This window comes from Natrix helvetica, assembly GCF_964273705.1.
Source record: "Natrix helvetica genome assembly, chromosome: 1".
Classification (NCBI taxonomy): domain Eukaryota; kingdom Metazoa; phylum Chordata; class Lepidosauria; order Squamata; family Natricidae; genus Natrix; species Natrix helvetica.
Window position 1 is genome coordinate 367,781,372 of NC_138548.1, and position 26,618 is coordinate 367,807,989.

At 40.6% G+C, this 26,618-nt stretch overlaps 1 protein-coding gene across 1 annotated transcript in view; it reads right to left on the reverse strand.

Annotated features, from left to right (window-relative positions):
• The window catches only part of LOC309382595 (vomeronasal type-2 receptor 26-like), a gene marked incomplete at both ends in the record, with an annotated part of 282,626 nt that extends 260,344 nt beyond the window's left edge, over positions 1-22,282 (reverse strand). The window contains 2 exons of the mRNA XM_081934271.1: positions 21,539-21,665; positions 22,238-22,282. Coding sequence (XP_081790397.1) covers positions 21,539-21,665; positions 22,238-22,282 — 172 coding nt within the window. The remainder of the gene's footprint in view (positions 1-21,538; positions 21,666-22,237) is intronic.
• Positions 22,283-26,618: the final 4,336 nt, after the last annotated feature.

The window sequence follows — 26,618 nt, forward strand, 5'->3', positions numbered from 1 at the left end:
AGTGTATATTGACATTGGTAACCCTTTGAGAGCTGTACGCCACGAAATTTCATTTTAATATATGCCTATTAGTGTACTTGGCTAATCATGAATTAATTATAACTAATAGTGTCACAAAGTGACAATAAAATCATTCTAAGCTCTAAGTTCTAAGACAATTCCTCACATTTCAAAGAATTCAGATATTTATAGAAAGACAAATATGGAAAGAAATATCCAAAATAAAAAGCAGAAGAGATATTTTCTCTGGCAGTAGTAAAGATAACCATACTCTCCAATCCCCATTAAGGTCTTTCTGTTATTCTTCCACTTTGAAAAGAAATTGTGCAGTTTGAAAATAAATAAATAAATAAATCAGTTGAGATTCATTCTCTCATTTAACTTTCACTGTCATAAAAGGGCTTTGGATGAATCCCTTCCACAAATCTGCCCTTTCCTTTGATGTCACCCACCTTCCTGAGTGGAGATTGTCCCCTCTGGACAAGGAACGCAGTCATAGCAGCAAACTGGCTCTCCTTCTCGCTTGCGCTTGACAAATCCAGGACGACAATTGTCCACACATTTGGACTCAGGCAAAGGCTAAGGAGAAAAAGAAGGAATGCCAAAGAAAATCTATCTGTGCTAAGTATCCATGGACAATGGAGGTAGCTATGAAGTTTAGTTGAGTAGTCTGTCAGGACTTCCCTTGGAAAAATAGTTCAAGTGAATCCTAACCTCCTAACCATTCGCGATCATATTCAGAGTCATGACTGTACAGTGAGAAAAGCCACAAAGATGATTAGGTGTCTGGAGGCTAAAACACATAAAGGACAGTTGCTGGAATCAGATAGGTCAAGTTTAATTAAAAGAAGGACTAGAGGTGACATGATAGCAGTGTTCCAATATCTCAGGGGTTGCCATAAAGAAGAATAGAATAGAATAACAGAGTTGGATTAAATGGATTTAATCTTTTTTAACTTTTGGGATGTGTGTTTTTTTAATGTTGTATGCCGCCTGAGTCCTTTTGGAGAAGGGCGGCATATAAATCCAAATAAACCAAACCAAACCAAACCTTGGAGGTGCTCATGAAGACCAGCTGCTGGAAACCAGAAGAGCAGCTGGCAACAGCATGCATGCCCCCAGGGTGCCAGAGGTGCCAACTCGTGCCAGAGGTTTGCCATCCCAGGTCTAAAAAAAGCAATAAATGTTCTCCATTCAACTCTCAGTTAAGGTCATTCACCATGGTGACTAAATCCACGTGAAATGGGTTGCACTCTTTAGAAAAAAGAGAAACGCAGCAATATTTCACATACCTTTTCAACCAACTCTAGATACACAAGAGTATCTTGGTTGATAACAAGCTTCTGTCTTTCAATAGCCCCCAGTTTCTTTTTGATTAACCACCCATTGTGCAAAAACACCTGGAACTCAACGTCCATGTCTGCAGTTACTTCTCCGTTTTGGTCCAGGTAGAGTTTCCAATGAGAAAGATTGTAGAACCCGTTCTTCTCCAGAAAGGAATGGAACTAGAATGGAAATACATCCGGAATTTGAAAAGCAGAAAACTTTGTTTCTTAACCTACGTGGTACTTTCGTGTTACCCCTTTCCTTTAAATTTCATTTTATTCTATTTGAAACATTAAAATACAAACTCCAAAAAAAGGGGGGAAAGATACAAAATGCAAAAAAGAACTAGACAAAACAACACAAAAATCTGCAGAAAAAGAAAAAAAGAGACACATACATAACAGTAAATGGTAACAAGGACTATAATATCTTGTAGAAGAACTTCAATGATGCACTAAAAAAGGATGATCAAACTTGATAAGAATATTTGTGAAAATATCAAAATAGTAGATGATTCTACTAATAAGTAGAATCTTACTTACTACTACTTACTTACTTAATATTAAGTAAGGTTCTACATTTAAGCCAGAAAAACAAAATGCACAGGTTCAGAATAGGTGGCACCTTGATCAATAGTAGTAACTTTGAGAGGGATCTTGGAGTCCTAGTGGACAACCATTTAAATATGAGCCAGCCGTGTGCAGCAGCTTGCCAAAAAACCCAACACAGTTCTAGGCTGCATAAACAGAAGGATAGAATCAAGATCACGTGGAGGGTTAATACAGAATACAGAGAAGAGCAACAAAGATGATTAGGAGACTAAAACATATGAAGAATGGTTTCTGGAATTGTTTAATGAAAAGAAGGACTGGGGGAGATATGATAGCAGTGTTCCGATATCTCAGGGGTTGCCACAAAGAAGAGGGAGTCAAACTATTCTCCAAAGCATCTGAGGGTAGAACAAGAAGCAATGGATAGAAACTAATCAAGGGGGGAAGCAACTTAGAACTGAGGAGAAATTTCCTGACAGTTAGAACAATTAATCAGTGGAACAACTTGCCTCCAGAACTTGTGAATGGTTCAACACTGGGAGTTTTTAAGAAGATGTTGGATAGCCATCTCTTTGAAATGGTATAGGGTTTCCTGCCTAGGCATGGGGTTGGGCTAGTTCCAAGTTCCCTTCCAACTCAGTTATTCTATTCTATTCTGTTCTGTTCTGTTCTGTTCTGTTCTGTTCTATTCTACTCTACTCTACTCTACTCTACTCTACTCTACTCTACTCTACTCTACTCTATTCTACTCTATTTTATTATATTCTAACCAAATCTGTTGGCCTTTTGTAGAACAAGGATTTTGATAAGATCCTCCTCTTTCTCTAATGGATTCCTTCTCCAGAGGAATTTCGTTTGTTGGATCCTTGTTAGGACCTCATACCTGCCATGGCTGCAACCTCGGAGCCTCCAGTGTCTCTTGGGTCACCTTCCTTCTCCTCCAGGACCTGGACAAATATGCAGCCTTCAAGACCTGGGCCAAAGTCATATAGATAACGTAAATAGTGCCACTGTTTTGAACCTTCTTCCCATTCAATTTCTCTTGTGTCTCCACTGGAGTTTTTTGGGTGCATCTTTTCCGGCCTTTGACAGACAAAAGATGCTTTGAAAAAGAACACAGAAAATTCTTCTTTTCATATTGGCAGTCTATAAAAGAAAGGGGTTCAAAAGCATCATATTTTGGGCTTACTTTTTGGATAAATTTAAAGCTCCAAATGCTATGGATGTATTTGTGACGTCCACGATGATACATTATATATTTCCCCAAAGTTGTGGTGATCCACACTTTCCCTCCAATGGGTCCTGACAAAGTGTCAAGTGTTAGTTGAAAAATATTAAATGTGCTTGAAACGATAATACGTCCTATGAAGTGAACAAAGACATTGACTTGCTTCCACTGAGAAAAGCTGGAATCCCTGAAGGGTGTTGGATATCCAGTCATTGAGAATCGTTGTGATATAACGGAACAAATTCCATTCTTGACAAGCAAAGGAGGAAAAATCCTCAGGAAATTCTCTCCCTCCTCTGTGTCTGGAGCAAGGAGGCCAATCAAGGTCCATCTGAAGTGCAGGAGCACTTGGACAATTGCTAAATACTGAAACCCTTCTTTGGGGAGCATCCGGTGGAAAAAAGGGAATTTACTTTTATCACTCAGAGTCTCTGAAGCAATTTTATCAATTAGCTGGAAAAACAATGAAGAATGCTGTGTTATATTTGGGGTCAGGTCAAGTCCAAAAGATGAGTTTTTAATAAATCCAACTTCATTTTGATAAACATCTTAGAATAATTTGTTGATTGGCCATTGTTTACAATATTAAATGCAGAATATTAAGAAGACTGTATATAAAAATAGAAGTGCCACAGTGGCGCAGTGGTTAGAATGCAGTATTGCAGGCTACTTCTGCTGACTTCCAGCTGCCTGCAGTCTGTCAGTTCGAGCCTTGCTGACTCAAGGTTGATTCAGCCTTCCATCCTTCTGAGGTCAGGAAAATGAGGACCCAGATTGTTGGGGGCAAAATGCTGACTCTATAAACTGCTTAGAGAAGACTGTAAAGCACTCTGAAGTAGTATGTAAATATAACTGCTCCTGCTAATGCTAAGATGAAAAACAAATTAAATGAAAAAGAATAACAATCAAAATGCAAATCATATTTCTCTGTCACCCCTACAATTTAATGAAGTTAGACTCACATGTGCAGATATTCACTGAAATATATTGTTACAATAAAGGGCCATATTATATTGCATTTTTGAAGAATGCTACATCCAAGTCGCGATGGCTCAGTGGTTAGAATGCAGTACTGCAGGCTACTTCTGCTGATCACCGGCTGCCAGCAGTTTGGCAGTTTGGGTCTAACTGGCTGAAGATTGACTGAGCCTTCCATCCAGAGGTGGTATTCAGCAGGTTCTGAACAGTTCTGGAGAACCGGTATGGAAATTTTGAGTAGTTCAGAGAACCAGTAAATACCACCTCTGACTGGCTCCTCCCCAACTATTATCTGCCTCCTGAGTCCCAGGTGATAATGAGGGAATGGGATTTTACAGTAGCCTTCCCCTCGAGTGAGGTAGGAATGGAGATTTTACAGTAGCCTTCCTCTGGAATGGGGAGGGAATGGAGATTTTACAGTATTCTTCCCCTGGAATAGGGAGGGAATGGAGATTTTACAGCATCCTTCCCCTGGAATAGGGAGGGAATGGAGATTTTACAGCATCCTTCCCCTGGAATAGGGAGGGAATGGAGATTTTACAGCATCCTTCCCCTGGAATGGGGAGGGAATGGACATTTTACAGTATCCTTCCCCTGGAATAGGGAGGGAATGGAGATTTTACAGCATCCTTCCCCTGCAATAGGGAGGGAATGGAGATTTTACAGCATCCTTCCCCTGGAATAGGGAGGGAATGGAGATTTTACAGCATCCTTCCCCTGGAATAGGGAGGGAATGGAGACTTTACAGTATCCTTCTCCTGCCATGCCCACCAAGCCACACCAGGCCCACCAAGCCATGCAACGCCCATCAAGCCATGGCCACAGAACTGGTAGTAAAAAAATAATAATCCCACCATTGCTTCCATCCTTCCAAGGTGGATAAAATGAGGAGCCAGAATGTTGGGGGCAAGAGGCTCTGTAAACTGCTTAGAAAGGGTTGTAAAAGTACTATGAAGTGGTATATAAGTCTAAGTGCTATTGCTATTGCTATTTTTCTCTGCTTCTATATTTCAGATTCTTTGTGCAGCCCTCTTTTTACTTTCTTCTCCAGTTGTACAAGAGACAGGGAAAACGTAGTTCCTCATATAATTTGTCAGTTGTATAAGCCAAGAGATCTTTAGCTGACCTTTTGTCCGTTCTGACAGACACAGAAGTCTATAGTTTCCATAGCTTTCATTTTGCACCAATAATTAATGATGTTAATTGATATTGATCAACATGATGTTGGTTAGTTGATGTTGATTAACATCAGATCAACAATCAAGAAGTAAATAATACCCCAATCAAGGAACTGCCAAACAAACAGGCCACCAAAAATCATCCAAGACCATTTCCACCAGCGCTTACAGAGCATGTCACTAGAAGATAAAATTGAGACCATTCCCCACTCCTTACTAGCACTGATCATCTTATCTAGTTTGGGTAATGAAATGTCTGCACAAAAATAACCAAGCTCAGAAAGCTACAAGAAACTCTCACTTCAACACAGAGCTACAAATATTCTCCTTTGTCAATTTGATCCCATCCCTCTAGTGATGCAGCCTAGGTCTGCACTGGCTTTTTTGGCAGCTGCACCATATTGGTGTCTTGTATTTAAGTCATGGTCCAGTAGGACACCTAGATTTCTCTCAGTTTCTACTGCTCAGCCAGGCAACTATTCCATATGTGTATTTAGTATTTCTTGTCTGGGAATAGGACCTTACTTTTCTCACCACTGAGAATTGCATTTCATTCAATAGATTTTCTAAGCTCATGAACCAGGCTCAAGGTTGACTCATCCCTCTGAGGTCAGTGAAATGAGGACCCAGATTGTTGGTGATAATCTGGTAACTCTGTAAACCACTTAGAGAGGAATGTAAAGCATTGTATATCAGTCTAAATGCTATTATTATGCACACATTATGAGCTTTCTATCAGTGTTGTACTATCATATTGTACAGAAAACTCTTTGATTGGATGTAGAGCCTCTCCTCATCTTCACAAGCATGCACCAGAAGCCCCCAAAGCAATAGAGATGCTATCACAACAGGATATAACTGTTTTGATACAAGCTACCATCCTAATGTGTATCCCAGTTCCCAGCCATGACACCAACAATGGACAAAGTGAAAAGCAGCTCTTGAATTCCATAGAGAAGATATAGTTGGATCTATCATGTACTCACTACCACCCCACTCACATTACTATATAGAGAAACACACACACACACACACACACAAACCTGTGGGACTTTGTAGGGGCCTACTAATGTTGACATCTGGATGGAAATCTCTCTGTCAGCTGCATCAAGAAGAGTCAAAATGTTGTCCTTCCTTCCACAGCTGTAGTTGGGAACATTGGCTTCTCCGGCAGAGAGTGTGTCCAGCAAGACTTCTGAAGTGCCAAGAGTTTTCAAGTAGTTGTCATGGATATTGTAGCCAAGTGTGAGATTGCACAGGAGCTGGATATTCTTGTTGATCTCTTGAATGGTGAAAATAAAGCGTTCTATTCCTTTCAAATCGTAAGGTACACTAGTGTAAAAATGCTTTGGTTAATACAAGCATCATCAACAACAGTAATAAAATACATTTCCCCCCAATTTCATCCTCTTTATCAACACAAGACTATTCAGTCTGGAGTAATACTGATTAAAAACAAGAGGCATATGATACTCAGCCATCGACGTTTACCATTTGTACATTTACTATTCGAATGACAAATAATCTATTATTTGTAGCAGCAGTAATTTTCATCAGCACAGTGCCCGCTCTGCAAAATAATTCATTTTTAAAATACAACCATCATAAAAGGAAAGAATATAGAATAGAATAGAATAGAATAGAATAGAATAGAATAATAGAATTGGAAGGGTCCTTAGAGGTCTTCTAGTCTAACCCCCTGCTTAGGCAGGAAACCCTACACCACTTCAGAAAAATGGTTGTCCAATCTCTTCTTTAAAACTTCCAGTGTTGGAGCACTCACAACTTCTGGAGGCAACTTCTGTTCCACTGTTTAATTGTTCTGACTGTCAGGAAATTTATCCTCAGTTCTAAGTTGCTTCTCTCCTTGATTAGTTTTCACCCGTTGCTTCTTGTCCTACCTTCAGGTGCTTTGGAGAATAGTTTGACTCCCTCTTCTTTGTGGCAATGCCTGAGATATTGGAAGACTTCTATCATGTCTCCCCTAGTCCTTCTTTCTCTTAAGCTAAACATACCCAGTTCCTGCAACGGTTCTTCATATGTTTTAGCCTCCAGTCCCCTAATCATCTTTGTTCCTCTTCTCTGCACTCTTTCTAGAGTCTCCACATCTTTTCTACATCGTGGCAACCAGAACTGAATGCCGTATTCCAAGTGTGGCCTTACCAAGGCATTATAAAGTGGTATTAACACTTCACGTGATCTTGATTCTATCCCTCTGTTGATGTAGCCTAGAACTCTGTTGGCTTTTTGGCAGCTGCTGCACACTGCTGCTCATATTTAAATGGTTGTCCACTAGGACTCCAAGATCCCCCTCATAGCTACTACCTTGAGCAATACTACCTTGAGGATATTTCATAAGTGACCCAGAAAACCTCTTATATGTCATCCTCTATCCCTATAAGGATCAGACACTGAATATCAATGAGCAATTATAAAAATATGAAAATGAGCTTGTCAACTGGTTAACTACAACAATCGCTACTTTAAACAAAAGTCATTTTTCAAGTCATGCATTGTAGATGGGATATGGAGAGGAAAATAATTTGGATTTCTTTCAGGTATTTTTTTTCCTGCTCCATCCTTGTATTTGTGTCTTTTCCACTAAATAAGACAGAGGAGGAAACCTGTGGAAACCTGGTCAATCAACAAAATTAATCAGTTCCTGAAATATAGGAGTAAGCAGAATTAGGAGAAAAGAAGGAGAGTGTTAGAACTGCAGATGGAAGGAATACAATTTCATCACACTGAATAACTTACTAGTGAGACTGACTATAAGGAAGCCGGTTGAAAACCAATATTTTCTGGTTTATTGTTGCTGCACTGGTGACTATGCCGATGAGATGGTCTCCTGGCCTGTAGTAGCTCCACAATCTTTCTCTATACAGGTTCAATGGGCATTTCATTCTCAGCTTCCCAGAGACTGGCTGGGGCACCAGTAGCACCCAAAGCAGAAGCAGAACATGCATCATTCATGGAGCTGAATCCTGTTTCCAAAGAAGAGCTAGATGATCTCAAAGCACTCTCAGAAAATGGAACATCCAGTGGCTTTCCTCATTCAAACAGAAACAATGCCTGCTTCATCTGGAAAAGAAGGGAAGTTACATTCAGCAGCACAGCCCCTGCCTGTGTCCTAAACATTGTGCAAACTATTCAGCATGAGTAGAAGCTTATATCTGTTTCTGATGCAAGATCCATTCCATGTTGCTGCAGTGATTGTTGCTGCAATCACTGGAAAAGTAGCAGTAGCCATCTCAAAGTTTGGGCTTGTGATAATTACTGTGAGTGATAATTTGTCCTCTTGCATGGCTCCACGTACAGAAGGACCACAGGAGAAAAGGATCCTTGTGAAATGTTGCATATACACCCCTAGAGACACCCTTCTATAAAGGTTGTCATCCTTCCTGTCAGGACATGTGCAGAAACTAATGTTGGAGGAAGATCTTCAATACCTAGGGAATTGACTTCTATTGCCTGACATTGTGGCGTACGGTCTCCAAAGAATGTTAGAGAAGATCATCCAGAGCTATGCAGTTTGATGGCAGTCTGGGCTGCCAACGCTTAACTCTACTGCTCTCTGACACCTTCTGCACCCTTGAGCACTGCCTAATTTTAAGAGCAGGTCTTCTTTGTGATTTTCTTTTCTATCAGATCGCCAGATATTAATCCTAATTTGGAGCTGATATTAACATTCCTTGTGCCTAAAGTGACAACAATTTCTGTCTGTTCTAGAAGTATAATTTTTGGGATGAGAGCTGACTAAGAGGCAGGAAAGTGACAGTTTGCAGACTGTATTCTTAGGTAAATAGGGAGAAATTTACCGAAGGGATAGCATTTTTTTATTTTCCTTGACCTTCTGTTGTCCTTCAATATTCATGGAAGACAGTGAAATCCTTTATATTTTGAAGTTTCATAGTTTATTAAATAAAGAAAGGGTAGTCAGAATTCCAACCAAATTCTCCATCCCAAATTCAGCACTCAGAGACAAAGTCCAGCCAAGTAAGAATTTATTAGAGAAGTCATATTGGCATGTCTGGGAAAGTCACGAATCTGAATTCCCATGTTTTCCTCCTGCTGCACTAAAACTCACACCTAGCCCCTGTTGATGATTCTTTAATTGCATTCTCCAATCCACCTCAGTTCTGAACTCCTGTCAAGTCCAGTCACTCCCCTCCAAACTCCACCGAGTTGACTTTGAGCTCTTGCAAAAGAATGTAGTTGTGGCTATCGTCCCACCCTCAGTATTCTCTTGTTCCCACAGCTGCCCATCTCTGCTGTGGCAACCCTAAATCTGAATCAAGATGGATCCAGGCCTGACAGGCTGCCTCCCCTCAAGTGATGATAACATCTTGAAATGAAAAAAGTGATAGGAGGTTAGAATCCACACCAACTAACCACCCCTTCCTCCCCCAGGGGGCCCCTTTGGCTTATCGGGAAATTTTTCATGAAACTGTTTCACTAATCTGCTTCTACATCCAAAATTACCTAAGTAGCCTCAGATGAAGAGTACCCCTTCCAAAGAATGTGATATCACCCCCCATGTAACCTAGAATCAAGAATCATATTTACTTCATAATGCTTTTCACCCTGGACTACTATTGGTTTGAAAACTGGTTGATCTCTAGGTCTCAATTAGGAAAAAACAGTTGGCTGCAACAAGCTGCTATTGAAAACCAAATGCATCTTCCCCAATAAACAAGGGTGATTTAACTGCACAGTTACTGGATTTATAATTTTCACTGTAGGGAATGGGCTTATGAATTTGAGACCCAGTTTGTTTGTGGGTCTAAGTCTAAGATACTTATTAGACAGATAGACCTGGTCTCCTACTTTGAAAGAGACTTGTGGCACCCGGTGTTTATCTGCTTGGTGCTTGTACTTCTCAGTGGCTTGAGCGAGTGCCCGCTTTCACAGAGATTCCACCCACTCGGCCAAGGACAGTGAGATTGGAAGCTCAGGCATCAATACAAAGTCCATTGCACTGGTGACCTAGAGTGGGGTTAAACTGGTGCTACTATGGACCACGTTATTATATGCCAGCAGATCGGGCGAATTGTCCTGCTGGTAGTCGACATATCACTCAGGTACTGCTCCACCATCGTGTTTGTTCATTCCACAGCTCCATTTGTACTCAGATGGAACTCAGAGGGACCCTTCCAGGCTAACCCACAAAATCACAAAATTTCCTTACATGTATACATCTGAAATAGATTGCATTGTTTCTCCATGTCATATAATATATATAGATGCATACATAATTGTTCTGACCCCCCTTCCGTCCAGTAACAAATGCTGACACAAACTTAGCTGGAATGCCACACTTTATTGACAGGACTATAATCTGGGCAGCGGAAAGCCCAAACACGAACTAACAGATAAGAACCTTGGCAGCAACCCAGACTCTGACAGATACAGATAACAGCTTCTCCAGCATCTTCCGCAAACAGTTCAGACCAGATTACTTTCAACGGTTGTGTCCTGCAAGAAGTATCCTCCCCAAAATCTCTCCTTAAATAAGCTCTTGGGAATGGCCACCTGGGCTTGATTATCTCTGAGGAGCTTGTCTCCAAAGCAGCTGTTGCGGTCGCTTCTGCGCCTGTCGTGATCTTGCTTCAGGGACAAACTCCTTTAGATCCACCCCACTGCTCCATGCCTTAGGCACCTCCTGGTGGCCAACCAGCCTCTCTGGTCCCTGCTCTGAGTCTGAAGTCTGCCCAGGGTCATCCATCTCTTCCATAGCCGACTCATAAGGCTCGTCGCTATCTGAGTCCCTCAGTAGCTCCAGCGGATCCTGCTGGGCCACAAAACATAATTATGTATGTATGTATGTATGTATGTATGTATGTATGTATTTTGTCATTGTTCTGACCCAGTCTTAGCAGAACCAAGAAACAGACTCCTTGTCCCGAAAAACCCCTCTTTATTTAGTTACTGTGGATTCATGGCATTCACACACAGAAAAGTCCAGGCAATAATCCTTCCAAGGGTTAATTGCAAGAACAGACTTTATCAGTCCTTGGATAATTGCCAGGTTGAGAGCATCCAGTTGCAAAGATGTAAATTAATTCCTGGCAAGGAGTCTCTGTGGCACGAACCATGATAAGCAAACCTTCTGAAAGAAATATTGTCTCCTGCAACCACGACTCCATTTTTGCTTCTACTTATTCCCCAGGGAGGGGCCATTCAGCATCCAAGTGTGCCTTTGTTCCTGAGTCAGCCCCTGTTCCTCAGTTGTTCTCCTCTCCCGACAGCTCTGCACATAAATGCATCTGGAATAGGCCCCCAGCTGTTCTTCTTCCCCATTTATCTCTGATTCTGAAGGCAGCTGGGAAATGTCAGATGGCCCTGGCCCTATCTCTGCTTCTGATCCAGAGCATCCCTCAGAGCCTTCCACAGACTCCAGGACTGGCCCAAGTTCTTCCCCAACCTTCTCATCATCTGACTCTGCTACCAGCTCTGCTGAGGGCTGGAGGGGCACAGCAATCTTGTTTATGTAATGTATATTAGAGGTGGAGACCCTTTGAGAGCTGCATGCAACTAAATTTAATGTATGACAATTAGTGTACATCCAAAGTGACTATAAAGTTAGTCTAAGTCTAAGTTCCAAATGGGTAGATTTTTGAGCTGGTTGTGCTGTGCAGAGTTGAAAGGAAACCCCAACCTTTACATGAGAACAACTTTAAAGCCTTCGTGAGGGAAGTGACAGGGTGATGGAGCAGGGGTGACATTAAAGGCCAGGATATTACAGGAGGTCCATGTCTCTTCATTGGTGAGGGCATGAAAGATGTGCTGGAAGAGAGGTCACTTGCCCACACCCCACACCCAGTCTGGCCTAGGCAGCCTCAGGCATAATCGGACATCTCTCCTCTGAGTAAGGGGCCTCCTTGTGCATCGTGAGGGTGGAAGAGAGGTGGTGATATCACTGGCATGGGTGGGTCACAGTGCCACCATGCAACATCTCTTGCCAGAATCTTAGTTTGGCTAACCAGCTTTGGATCCACTCATGTGGGTGTTGTTCCCCCAGGTGTTAGGTGTTGTGTGTGTCAGGGTTCCAAATAGCATCCAAAAGTAAATCGGAGTCCAAGGCAAAGGATTGCTCAAAGTTCCAATTTATTAAGAGAGCCACGTTGGCACATCTGGGAAAACCCGAATCTGAAAGCTTCCCAGTTTCCCCCACCATAAATGATAAAAAGTCCTTTCTTTACATTTACATTTCCAACGTTCATTTGAAATACCTTTACACCTTCTTGATAACTTATCTGGAGTTAAATACCAACAATACATCATCTTATAGAAGTCTTCTATTAAATTGTAATTTAATGTAAATTTAAAATCTTTCTTCCATATGTTCTTCCACTGTTCAAGCATTAAATTATATCCAAAGTTCCTTGTCCTTTGAATGATAGAATGCTTTACATGTTCACTTTCCAAATTTAAGTTCAATAACTTTTTATAGACCTTAGTGATAATGTGTTCACCACTACCACACAATAAGATTTCCAATTCGATACATGGCAATTGTGACTGAAGAAAAAGAAATCTGCTATTTGTTGTCATAGTGGTTAAAGAGAGAACCCTGGGGACTATTTAATGCCTGAGCATGTCACAGATCTGAAATAGCTGCTTGCTAAGTGGGAGCAAAATTTTACTTCCCTTTGACAGCTAATGCTCAAGGGCACCACCACAGAAGAAGCTGATGCAATAGTCCAAAATCAAGTTTAGTCAAAATGTAATCATTAAAACGTTCCATAGTTAAAAAAAAATATCACACACATAAAATAGGAGAATGTGTCTTTGACATTGAGTTCTTGTTTACTGGCTCACTTCCAGCTCTGCAAAGAAGCCATGGCAACTGTACAACTTCTCCCCTATAATTATGGAAGTGCTGGGGATTTCTTTCTTCCTCTGTTCTCTCCAGGGAGTTTTCCATCTGTCCCTTTTGAAACTGGTTCAGTGAATGGCAAATACAAGAAATAATGCAAAGTTTTGTCCTGTCCTGAGCCAGAAAGCCCTAAATATAGATAATTCCTGGCTCAGTCTACAATTTAAACACTATGAATAACTGCACAATTTCAGACTCTGGCCTTCATGAGTCTTTTCTTCTAGAGATATTATTAAGAAATGTGATATATGCGTCCTTCAAGACTCATTTCAATTTATTTCCAGATGGACATTAAAACACTCTTATTTTATCCTATCTTGATTCAGGCAACCTGAACATTTGATAAATAGAATACTGGGATAACTCCATGAGAAGGTTATTACACATGTAGGATCGATCCTTCCGAAGAAAGTTACCCCATTAGAATGTCAGCTGTAACACTTTCTTAGTAGTGGTTTTGTGTAGCTGGACTAACATTGAGTTATGCCTGCCTTTTCATACACTCTTGCATGACACCAGTTCCTTCTGGCTTCTCAAAGATAAAAGATCAGTTAGGCCGTTTCCTTCAAGTTCCTAGAACTGAATTCATCTCTCCCTGGCCCTGAGATTTGTATGGGTTGAAAATAAAAATCTAACCCATAAACTACATATAGGATTTTCCCAGTCTCAAGGTACAGGTTTGTTTTTTCCATTGGGGCTACATTGGCTTTCTCCATTGGTGCATCACAACTCTTGTTGGATCCCAAACTCTCAGAAACCTGGGACCAATAAAAATAGAGTAATTCTGTCCTTTTTTTGTCATCTCTTAGATATTTTTTATATTTCTCGTTTCATCATTTTTTTAAAAAAAAAAATCTTTCATTTTGAATATATTGTCCATGCAGGACAATGAATGGACTATGAAATGACGTATAATAAGGGCAAATCTCTTAATCCATGTAAGAAGATCTGAAAGGTTGAAAACCTTGCACATGGCATGGAGTTTGAAATGAATCTGGGCATCATTATGAGAAAAACCACAGAGCTGAAAAAGAGTTCAGGTTAACCTTTATGTTATTCCAGTTGTGTCATCAGCACAACATTTGTTATTGATCATCCCAAAAGTACTTTTTCAAGAGATAACTGGACTTTTTGGTTTTTCTATGAAGACATTTTGCTTCTCATCGAAGAAGCTTCTTCAGCTCTGAAGCATGGTTATTGATGTTTCTTCCTTCAGTTTTCAAACAAAACCCAACTTCTTCAAACCCAGTTTCCTTAAATATATATTCAACCCATAGGTTGAATAAATAGGGGAAGAGTATTGTAACGATATGTGAAAATGTACTTGTGAGACAGGAGGAAGATCAACAGATTGGACAAGTGGCATGTAAAAGACCTACAGTCCACGGGAGGAAGAGGGAGCATGGGAAATATTTGGGAAGAGATATTCCACATTTTTCTGGAGAGTGCAAGAAGAGGAAGGGAGAAATATTTTCAGTCTTGCAAGACTTGTGTGGACCCAATGGACCTCAGGAACTCTCTCCAGAACTTGGCGATGAACTGAACTCCATGGTCTGAGATGATCCTCCTGGGTACTCCGTGCAGGTGGTAAATGTATTTAACAAACATCTTCACTAGCTTCTTTGTGGATGGTAATCCTGAGCAAGCAATGAAATGAGCTTGTTTGGAAAATAAGTCAATGACTGTCCAAATTATTTTTTTCCTGCCACTGTCTGGGAGCTCGATGATGAAGTTCATTGCAATCTTTTCCCATGGTCGGCTAGGGCTGGCCACCCGTTGCAATAATCCAGGGGGCTTCCTTGGCCATATTTTCATGGTTGCACATCTGGCACAGCTTTTCACGTAGTCTTCCACTTCTGCTTTCATTTTTGGCCACCAAAACTGATGCCTGGTGAGGTGGAGCATTTTTAGGAATCCAAAGTGGCCTCCTAATTTTGCATTATGGCTACATTGTAGTACTTCCAGCCTCAGGTTCGTGGGAACATACAGTTTGGATCCTTTCCAGGCTAAGCCATCTCTCATCGTCAGGATGTCCTTGTTGTCATTGAGCCAGGGGTCAGTTGGCAGTGCTGATTTTATTGCTGTGGGCAGCTTGTCCCGGCTGAGGGTAGGCTGCCATTTGTAACCCAGCCTAATGTTAAGAGTAGGGCCTGTTTGGGATTTTCTTTTCAATGAGATCTCAATGCATCAATCCTAAATTGGAAGTGATTTTAGAATTCCTTGTAACTGAAGTGTAACTTCATTTGGCATCCATTCTAGAAATACCAATGTTTGCATGGGAGGCTGACTAAGAGACAGGAAAGTGACAGCCTGTGGACCACATCATTGGCTAAGAGAGAGAAAATCATAGAGCTGGTAGAATTTTCTGTTTTAGTTTCATTGACACAGTCTGTGTTGTTTTTCCATGCTGATAAAAACCTTTAAAGAGCCTTTAAAGTTTGAAGTTTCTTGGTTTCTTAACAACCACAGTGTGCTGTAAGATCTGCAGTTGAGATGGTGGCAGTGCCCACACTGTGGTGGATAGTATGACCAAATTTCTTGCCACAACTACTCAGAGGTTGTTGTTGGGGAACCTGGTGGCAGTTCCTCTTGTTTTGTAGATGCACTTGGTGTGGTGTGACTATTGTGACAAGTGATTCAAAGGACCAGTTTGGAGCCCCTGTGTTCTGGTTCCTCTCAATCAACTGTTGATCGATTAAACATTGGAAGTCTTAAACACTGGAAGTCTTAAACACTTAAACACTGGAAGTCTTTAAGAAGATGTTGGATAGCTATTTGTCTGAAATGGTATAGGGTTTCCTGCCTAGGCAGGGGGTTGGACTAGAAGACCTCCAAGGTCCCTTCCAACTCTACTATTGTATTGTATTGTATTGCATTGTATTGTATTGTATTGTATTGTATTGTATTGTATTGTATTGTATTGTATTGTATTGTATTGATTATGTTTCTTACATGGAAGGGGGATGTTAATATCTACAGCTTGGCCTAGAAGGCAGAACTGGGGATTTGAGTGAGAGGGGAGGAGGGGCTAATGGGATGGGCAAGTCCATCCTTACAATGAGGAAAATAGGATGACCAATATCCCAGGTCCATTGTTTGAAAGTTGTCCCACTGCACCGTTCTCAACTTCCACTCTCAGTACCTGCTATCAGATCTGTGGTGGCTTCAGGTTCCAGCTGTTGTTTTTGAATGCCAGGTTGGTGTGTAAGAAGGTTTCTCTCATGTTACTGCCATCTCTCACGGAAGTCTCGTTGTGCCCTGAGGGGAGGAAAACTTTCCTCAGTTGGAAATGTGGCCACCTATTTTGTGGGTTTGCATAGGGCAAAAGCCCAAGGAAGTGGAGGAGGACATGTGGTCATCCATGGTTTATGATAGCCTTTCAGGAGGCTTCATCTAGAACTGTCTTTTGTCCCAGGGTGGCTGCAAGAACATTTCCTCAGCCTGGTGAATTATGTTGCGTGAATGTGGCCCTTTTAAGAAGAAAACTATCTCTAGCTTATTTGTTTTATAAATGATTATTCAACTAGTCCCTGCTGAATTAATATACACAATTCACTGACCCATCAGGCAACTAGTTCTCATAGTCAGGATTGGATCTTTCCTGCCATTTTTATACAACCTCAGAAAATAAACCATGGTTAAAAGTTGAAGTGTGAATGCGCAGGAAAATCTTGGTGCCCCCTTCTTTATACATACTGTACAAATCTTCATTGTTTTTTTTTCTTTCTTTCTCAACTTTGTGGTGCAGGAAGGCAGGAAGACAGGATCCAGGGCAATCAATTTAATTAGAGGCACACAAATAAACCCCTCAAGCTGCAGGAGATTCAAGGGGGAATTTAGAATAAAAGGCTCAGAGTCAGACTTCCAAGTTTTCTTGCAAGCCAGGAATGCTACTTTTCTTGCCTTCCTGAATTAAAGGAACCCTTTTAGCTGCTTCCATGTCTATTTCTTCTCAGCATCGGTGACTGCTTCCCAGCTGGGAACGAAATGGGGAAATTTCTTCCAACAGCTGAATCTGCTTAAATCAATGTTCCAAATTATAGCATCTGAAGAACATCTGTATGGAGAGTAGAGAAGCCTCTCAAGTCGTCTAAGAAAAGGGTAAGGTGTCTATTCCCTATATTCAGATCTCTAAGATCATCACTATTTTCACTGAGATCACCCACCCTGGTGACCGGGCTTAAACCACTTGAAATGGGCTTTGTAAAACAGAGAAAACACAGCAATATTCTACCCATCTTGTTGATCGACTTTGTCCCTAAAGACCACATTTAAAGTAATGGAAATTTATATATTTCTGGCATATCAACAAGATTCCCATTGCACAAGAGTCACATTTTAAAAAACCTGGATTTGGCATCTCAGGCCTCAGGTAGGCTAAGGGTCCTGGGTAGACATGGTGCCTTAAGGATCCCCAAAAGCTCAATGGACATTAGGGAATTTTACTGTACAAGATTGGGGACAATATATCTTAAACACTCTTTAAATATTTCAAGCAATATTTATACTTATGTATGGAGACCAGCTATATACAGGTATATGGAGAGCAATACTTATGTATGGAGAACAGTTTGGACCATTTTATAGCTATGGATGTTGGACAATGTTAAGGCTTCAAATTCCTCTGTCTCACTTATCTACATTTCTTCTTGTGGTCAGTTGCTCTTTTGTATTCAGGTCTGGCTTCAGGATGATAATGTAGCACTTGGGGATGAAGATGCAGCCCAGAAGACCAGCACTAGAGGCCAAGATGGAGAAGACCTGAACAGCTACCATGTATTTCCCCTTAGTGCTCAGGTAGGTGGGCACAAAAGTCACCCAGACACTGCAGAAGACCAGCATGCTGAAGGTGATCAGCTTGGCTTCATTGAAGGCCCCAGGGAGATTCCTGGCCAGAAAAGCCACTGTGAAACAGATGGAAGCCAGAAATCCCAAGTAGCTGAGTGTGATGTAGAACATGAAAACAGAGCCTTCGTTGCATTGCAGGATGATCGCTCCAGACTGGGAGTGAAGGTCAGATTCAGGGAATGGGGGAGAAACTCCCAGCCAGATGGAACAGATCACAATTTGTAAAGTAGAAGAAGAAAAGATGATGGAGTTGGCCAAGCTCTTCCCCAACCATCTCTTCACTTGGTTTCCTGGTTTTGTGGCCAGGAAAGCCAGCACCACTGTGATTGTCTTGGCCAGGAGAGAAGAAATGGAAAATGAGAAAATGATGCTGAACACTGTTTGTCGGAGAAGGCAGGTGGCTTTCCTTGGTTGACCAATGAAGAGAAGAGGAGACAAGAAGCAAAGCAGGAGGGAGGCCAAGAGGATGTAAGAGAGGTCTCGGTTGTTGGCTTTGACAATGGGAGTTTCTTGATATTTAATGAAGATGATTAAAACAAACCCTGTGGTTAGGAAGAAGAGTAGGGCAAAGGAGACCAGGATGATGCCCAGATATTCTTCATAAGACAGGAAGGTTATAACTTTGGGGATACATTGAACCCGATTCTCATTTGGATATTGATCATCTGGACACTTGGTGCATTTTTCTGTATCTGAGAAATCCAAAACGTATATATTTTAGCATATTTGACTTTCCAAGGGTGACCTTCTTGGACCAAACCTCATAGCAGAAGAATTTCCTAAGGTGCATTTCCTAACATTTCCATACAAAGAAGCTAAAAAGGATATCATTTTCATTCATTTTTATGAATAATACAACAAGACCCGTATACCTACACCTGTGAAAACCTATCTTGTTGTATTCGAATTTTACATGGGAAAAGACCCGAATACAACAAGATCAGCAGATAGATAGATAGATAGATAGATAGATAGATAGATAGATAGATAGATAGATAGATAGATAGATAGATAGATAGATGTTTGTGTGTGTGCGCGTGTATATGTGTGTAGATATGCTTGTCTTGTTGTATTTGGGTCTTTTCCCATGTAAGATTGAGATTGTCTTGGGAACAAGTGAGACCTTGCCGAAACGTTGCCAAGACAATCTCAATCTTACACCGGAAAAGACCCAAATACAACAAGAGCAGCACACACACACACGCACACACACAAAAATAATATTATATATAATATATTCATATAATATATTCAAGACTTTGTCTTGGTGATGTCGTCACAGCTGCCGGGCGCGGATGGATGGAGGTAGCCAGAGCACCTCTGAGGCAGCCCGGTGGGCGATCGAGCGATTGAGTGATGGAGGATCAGGCGGGCTGATCCTCGCTCGCTCGCCTGCCAATAATGTTTTTCATCATTTAATAAAACAAGTCCCACCAAAAAAAAAAAAGATGCATGAATGAAGCTTTATTTATAGCCTTGGTTAAGTTGTGGTCAGGGACTGTCAGCTGCTATGTTCTCATTGTTCTGTTGTAGAGAACCATAGAGAAGAACTTAAGGAAACTATTACATAAAGAGAGGTAAAACAAATCTTGAGAAGCAAAATAGTATTCAGGAAAGACTCGGGAAAAATCCTTCATTATTTGCTGAGTTCTAACAGGGAAGAAAGGCAAAGCGCAATCAGGCTTGTGAGATTTTGTCACTACAACCCATCTCCAATAATTATAGTTCTAATCTTCCTTTGGTTGCTGTGACAGTCCCTTCTCTTCAGCCACTGGGCCCTTTTTTCCTTGGCCATTTTGCATGGACTGCGGGAGAGACTGGATATCTAATTTCCATAGAAGCAACTGCTAGCATAATGCTTGGCTTCCACATCACACAACACCAGGCAGACACTGCATTGACTCCTTATACACACTGGGAGATTATAGACTTATTAAGTTCAGGTCCAGCAATCTTTAAAAAGACTTCTGACTTGTTTGGGGGGAAAAAAGACTATTAGTCAATTTAAACTTGGAAAGTAGTTGTCTCTGGTTTTCTCCCAAAAGAATATATTGCCGGTTTTTCCCTACTTCTGCTGTCAAGGTCATGCTTCCTACTGTTCCCCTTTCTTTCATGGAGAAGTGACATGTTGTCTATTCCAATACCACTTTGCTTACTTCGTAGGATAACATACTTCATGCTGTAGCCTCAGCACATTCCCTATATTTCTTTGCAACTCATATATATTTGGGATATGTTTAAGTTGGGGTGAAATTGACAAGAGTGATGATAGTTGTTCCTTCTAGCTAGGTAAAGCCCTGTCCAAAATTGGCTGACAGGTAGGTGTTGCAGAGGCTTAGTCATGTCTGAACTGGGAGGGAAGAATCTTGATGTACTGTTAAAGTTCCCTTCTGCTTTGTATTTCAACCTCTTTCATGTCAGCCAGGTATTTCTAGAGATAAAGTCAGAGGATCACTATTATCTGCCGTAGAATTGGTAGAGTTTCTGAACAGAGATAACCTAAGTGAAAAGTGGACAGGCAAATGGGTGACTAAAGCCTTTGTTGTAGGCATAGCCCACGGAGGGTCAAGTCTATTTGCCTCACAAAGGGAGAGTAGTTAGTGGTGTTTTTCCCCTACTAGCTAGTAGAGGTGAGAGGGAAAAAGAAGTTAGGCGAATCCACCAATTACTGCCCTTAAATTGTACCACAGTAAAACTATGAGGAGAGGCCTACTCAAAAACCTCATTACTGAGGTGGATTAGAGTTTGGCCTTGGGGAGAGTGCAAATTATGCTGGCATACTTTTCTGCCAACTCAAGCACTAAAGGAACACACATTAATGCAATCACAAGGAAGAGCCCCTACAAGCAAACTTGTGGAAACTACTAAGAAATGTTCTGCAGTTTGTTAAGATTCTACATCAGCTTTTCACTAAAGACTACAATTTATTTCACTATGAATTGTTTGGAGATTTTTGCACCTAAAAAGTACTTACTCCTTAACAATGACCTTATAAACTGGGTGAGGTGGAGCAATGGTAACTTGTTATATCATCCAATGGTTTTGCAGAGTGATTACATATAAAAAGAAAAATATCAGATAGCACCGGTGCCTAACTGGAAACCATTTTGCTGTTAAGATACATAGAGAAAGAGAATGAAAGTGAGTAACTATTACATTAAATGACCAGATGATATCTGCCTTTTGATTAAGCAAAATTCTAATTGTTCGCTTTTGCACGTTGAAGTCCACAAGTCTTAAAGCTGTCAAGTTTGAACACCCCTGGGTTTTTTTTCCCTAAAGGGTTAGGGGTGCAAGGGTCTTGTAACTTGACAGCTTTTAGACCTGCATGCTTCAAATGCCAGAGTTTCTGAGCCAACATTTTGGTTGTAAGCATGAGCATTGTTACATGAGTTTCACCACATTTTGCAAGTTGGCCATGTCCACCCAGTCACATGACTGCCAAGCCATTCCACCTGGTCATATGACTTCCAAGCCACTCCCACAAAACAGGCCACACCTACAGAAGAGGTTCTAAAAATTTTTGAAACCCACCCTAGGTGTCACCCACCTTCCTGAGTGGAGATGGTCCCCTCTGGACAAGGTACACAGTCATAGCAGCAAACTGGCTCTCCTTCTCGAGGCCGCTTGACAAATCCAGGATGACAACTTTCCACACATTTGGACTGAGGAAGAGTCTAAGCAGAAGAACAAGGAATGCCAAAGGAAATGTGTTAGGATTTATCATCCATGGAACATGGAGGTAGACAAAAACATGAGCCAAGAAGTCTAATAGGTTCACTTTAGTAAATATGAAATCATTGATGGAATTCAAACAGATGTAGGTGACATAACCATAACTATATAAGCCCCTCTGTGAGGGAAAAGGGTGGTTAAGTATGAAGAATAAATAAATAAACAAAGTAACTGACTAACTAAGGCAATGCTGTCAAACTACTGGCCTGTGTCAAGTGCTGTCCGCTCCCACGCCTGGTTTAGCGAAGGGGAAAAGTTTCAATGCGTTACGTGATGCAGCCATAACGCTGTGAGTTCGACACCCCTGAACTAAGGCATATTCATTTGAAATAAAAGACTTTTGCATTTAATAAAGCCCGGAGGGATGCAATTGAGAAAAGACGTAAGCATTAAGCAGCAACCATTGGATTTCTCCTGATGACTGTATTAACATCTATTCCTCCACTCTTCCTACACCCATAATGTTAAAGGAGGATGATCTACTCCAGTGGTGGGTTCCAGATCCCATTCCAACCAGTACAGTTGGAACAGGCCCAGCGGCGTCCACCTGGATGCACATGGTGCGCAGATGCATTTTACTGCCTCTGTGAGCCTCTGTGATGCTCCAGCTGCTCAGTGGAGTGTCACACAGGCGCTGTACGCACTGTGCGCAGAAGCGCAGAAGACTTAAAAGACTGGTAAGGAGCTTGAGCGGGTGGGTGGCCCTCCAGAGCACTATACTGGAACGGTATCTGGTGCTCCAGGCAGGCTCTGGTACGCCCATACCGGGGTGTACCGCCTGCAACCCACCACTGATCTGCTCATATTAAAATTTAGAATAAAATGTATGGTAAAAAATTATTATTATTTTTATTCTATTTATTAAAATAGAACAACACTGTGAGGAAAAGAGGAACCTCAGATTTGGAAACTTTTATTCTGGGTTATAGCAAAGGTTCTTTCCTTTGAAAGTAGCCCAAAACCCGGATGGGTTGCCAGCGGAAATTTATAAAGAATTCCAAGATATACTTGTCCCAACGTTGTTAGAAGTCTACAACGCTGTGTTGAAAGAGGCGAAGACACCGTTGTCATGGACGGAGGCTAACATTGTACTATTACCTAAGGCGGATACAGACCAGGTGCTTTTACAAAACTACAGACCAATATCACTGCTAAATGCAGATTACAAAATCTTTGCCTCAATAATAGCAGAAAGGCTGAAAAAAATTCTTACATCGTTCATCCATACAGACCAAAACGGATTCCTCCCCAGAAGACAAATTAAAAACAATATGAGAATTATGTTGGACATTCTTGAATATTATGAAGTGCACAATGAAAAACAGGTTGCACTAATCTTTCTCGATGCCCAAAAGGCATTTGATAATGTCAACTGGGAATTTTTGCACCAACAATTAGAATATATGGATTGTGGGGACAAATTTATAAATACGATCAGAGCAATTTATACAAACCAAAAAGCCAAAATAATAATCAATGGTGAACTAACACAAAATATTGAAATTCAGAAGGGTACAAGACAAGGTTGCCCCCTATCCCCCCTGTTGTTTATACTAACCCTAGAAGTACTAGCCAGAAATATACGTAAAGAGGCACAGATAAAGGGACTAGAAATTAAAAAGGAGCAATTTAAATTACAGGCCTTTGCGGACGATTTAGTGTTTGTGCTAGAAGATCCTATGAAATCTGGCCCGAAACTCATTGAGAAACTGACAGAGTATGGGAAAATAGCGGGTCTGAAGATAAATATGACAAAGACTAAAATGCTGACTAAAAATATGAAATCAAAAGCAAAAGAGGAGTTAACGAAGAAATTGGGTATCCAAATTGTCAAAAAAGTCAAATATCTTGGTATACATTTATCTGCGAGGTGTGTGACCATCAAAGAAGACAACTATACCAATCTGATCAATAAAACTAAGAAGGACCTAGAAAGATGGAAAAACTTACAACTGTCCCTGATGGGCAGGATTGCAGTTATAAAAATGAATATACTACCCAAATTTCTTTTCCTATTTCAGAACATACCCATTAAATTAGAAAAAGGTGTCTTTAAAGATCTGAATCAATTGGTTTCGAAATTTATCTGGCAGGGAAGAAAACCAAGAATAAAACTAAAGGCTATGCAAGACACTAAGGAAAAGGGAGGATTTGGCGTACCAGATTGGGAACTCTATTATACTGCGGCTATATTAACATGGCTAAGGGAATGGATAATGCTGAGAAATAAAAGATTACTCAAATTGGAAGGTCATGACCTCCAAGCAGGCTGGCATGCCTTCCTCTGGTATGAAAAAGGATCTGCACACAAATATTTTAGTAGACATTACATTAGACAATCTCTGTTAATCATATGGAATAAAATTAAACATGACCACTATACTAAAATACCTATTTGGCTATCTACGATGGAAGCATACATACACCCAAATTTAATTAACATGGAAACTATAGTCACATATAAAGAGTTATTGAACACGCAGGGGGAGATCAAAACTAGAGCAGAATTGACATCACAAGGAATACAAGTAGAATGGTGGTCTTATCTACAGATACAATCAAGGTATGCACAGGATAGGAAGAACGAAGGTATTGCCAAAGACTACACAATATTAGATAAACTGTTGATACAGACAGAAAACAGACTGATCAAAGTGCTGTATAGATTTTTGTTGGAATATAATTGAATTGAATTTGAATTGAATTTATTAGCGCTTATAGACCGCCCCCTCTCCCGAAAGGGACTCGGGGCGGTGTACAGTCCATGTCAAAATACATCATTAAAACAATTAAAATTACTAAATGGACAGTATGTACATATAAATATAAATAGATAGATAAGAGGAGGATAAAAGATGTGCAGGACTGTATTGCTAATAAATAATTAAAATATACAGACATTAAAACCCCAATACCCTATAAAATTAAGTTTACACAATAATCCCCCTAAAAACCAGTAAAAATATATATGCCAGGAGATAGGCTTTGAAATTATGCCAGGCCAGCCAGTCGGAACAGGTGAGTCTTCAGTTTCTGCCGGAAGGAGCGGAAGTCAGTGGTGGTTCTAATGTCGGGGGGGAGGTCGTTCCAGAGGGTTGGGCCCATCACAGAGAAGGCCCTACTCCTTGGCGTCGCCCGCTGGCATTGCCTAGCGGACGGCACCATTACACCACTTCAGACAAATTGTTATCCAATCTCTTCTTAAAAACCTACAGTGTTGGAGCATTTACATCTTCAAGAGGGAAGTTGTTCCACCGATTAATTGTTCTAACTGTCTCTTTAGATCTAAGTTGCTCCTTTCCTTGATTAGTTTCCACCCATAGCTTCTTGTTCTATCCTCAGGTGCTTTGGTTTGACTCCATATTCTTTTTGGCAACCCCTGAGATATTGGAACAAATTTATCCCTAGTCCTTCTTTTCATAAGACTAGACATATCCATGTCCAACAACCGGTTTTTATGTTTTAGCCTCCAGTCCCCTAATCATCTTTGTTCCTCTTCTCTGCACTCTTTCTAGAGTCTCCACATCTTTTTTACATTTTGGTGACCAAAACTGAATGCAATATCCCAAGTGTGGCCTTTCCAAGGCCTTATAAAACGGCATTAACACTTCATGTGATCTCGATTCTATTAAGTTCAATATGGCTGATCCCCTTGTTACTATCTCTACATTTTGGGAGTCAAAGTTGTCTGCTAGGTTTGTCAGTAACCTGTTTGATCTTCCACTTAGTGCAGAGTTTGTCTCCCAGTTGATATTAGGCTAGTTAAAATCCGCTACGGCTATTGTGATGGGCTTCCTACATACCTTAGTTGACTGAGTAGCAAAAAGTTCATCTATTTCCTCTGTTTGGTTGGGTGGCCTATACTATACACCTATGGCAATGTCATTTCTTTCCTCCCAACCTTTTACATTGACCCAAATGCATTACAGGCAGTTTTCATCATTGTTGTGCTCTATTTCTGTAGACATTTAGTTATTTCTTATACAGTATATAGTGCAACTCAACCTCCTCTTTTATTTGGTCTTACGAATAATCTCTTTTTTTCTGTTGTTCAATTTATTTGGTACCTGCTCTAACATGTTTCCTATGAGTGACCAATTGAATTAATTGTGTTTTGTCAAAAACTATTTTATCAATATATTATAGACATTTTTTACTGAACAGTTTGTGTTCACTTATGAAGAAGATGGTAACTTTCTCTTGTTCTACTAATTAAGCATATTTGTAGGTTAGGAAACTGAAAGTTAGAAAATTTCAAATGTGAAAGGACCATGAGATATAAGCAGCCAAGAGTTCAGCTTTAAACATTCCTCAATATTTCCATTTGTAGTTTCATCCATTTCTAAAGAAGAACGAGTTTTGCAATTTTTCCCACTTTAAAATCTACTTAGACCAAAATGGAGACGTAGCAGCAGATCTAGACATTGTAAGCTTGTTGGTTCTCCCCAAAGAGGACCCCATCATGGAGCATCTGGGGAACTTTGTAAGACAGAAACTTATTATCAGCAAAGATCCTCTAAAGTTACTCAACAAAGTAGGTGAAATATTTGTCTTTTCTTTTTCCCCTCCAAAGGCTGAGAACCTGTTTCAAGTGGACTAAGTCTACTACCTAAGATGGTTGACTTTCCTTGAGAATTCTCCTTAGAAATTAAATGTGGGAAGTAGAAACTCTACCAGATAGAATAATAGCTCTTCAACTATTTTTAAATACCAGTTGGTTTTACCTAAGTGTAGTTCTTCAACAGAAAGGACCTTTTCTTGGACATAGCTAGCTGGGCCTCTAAAATATCCCCTTCTGACAATGGGCTCTTACTCATGTCCCTTGTGCAGCAACTTACCCTTCACTACAGTTCTAGAAACTAGGCAGAATTGAGCTGAATTAGTAAATATATAAT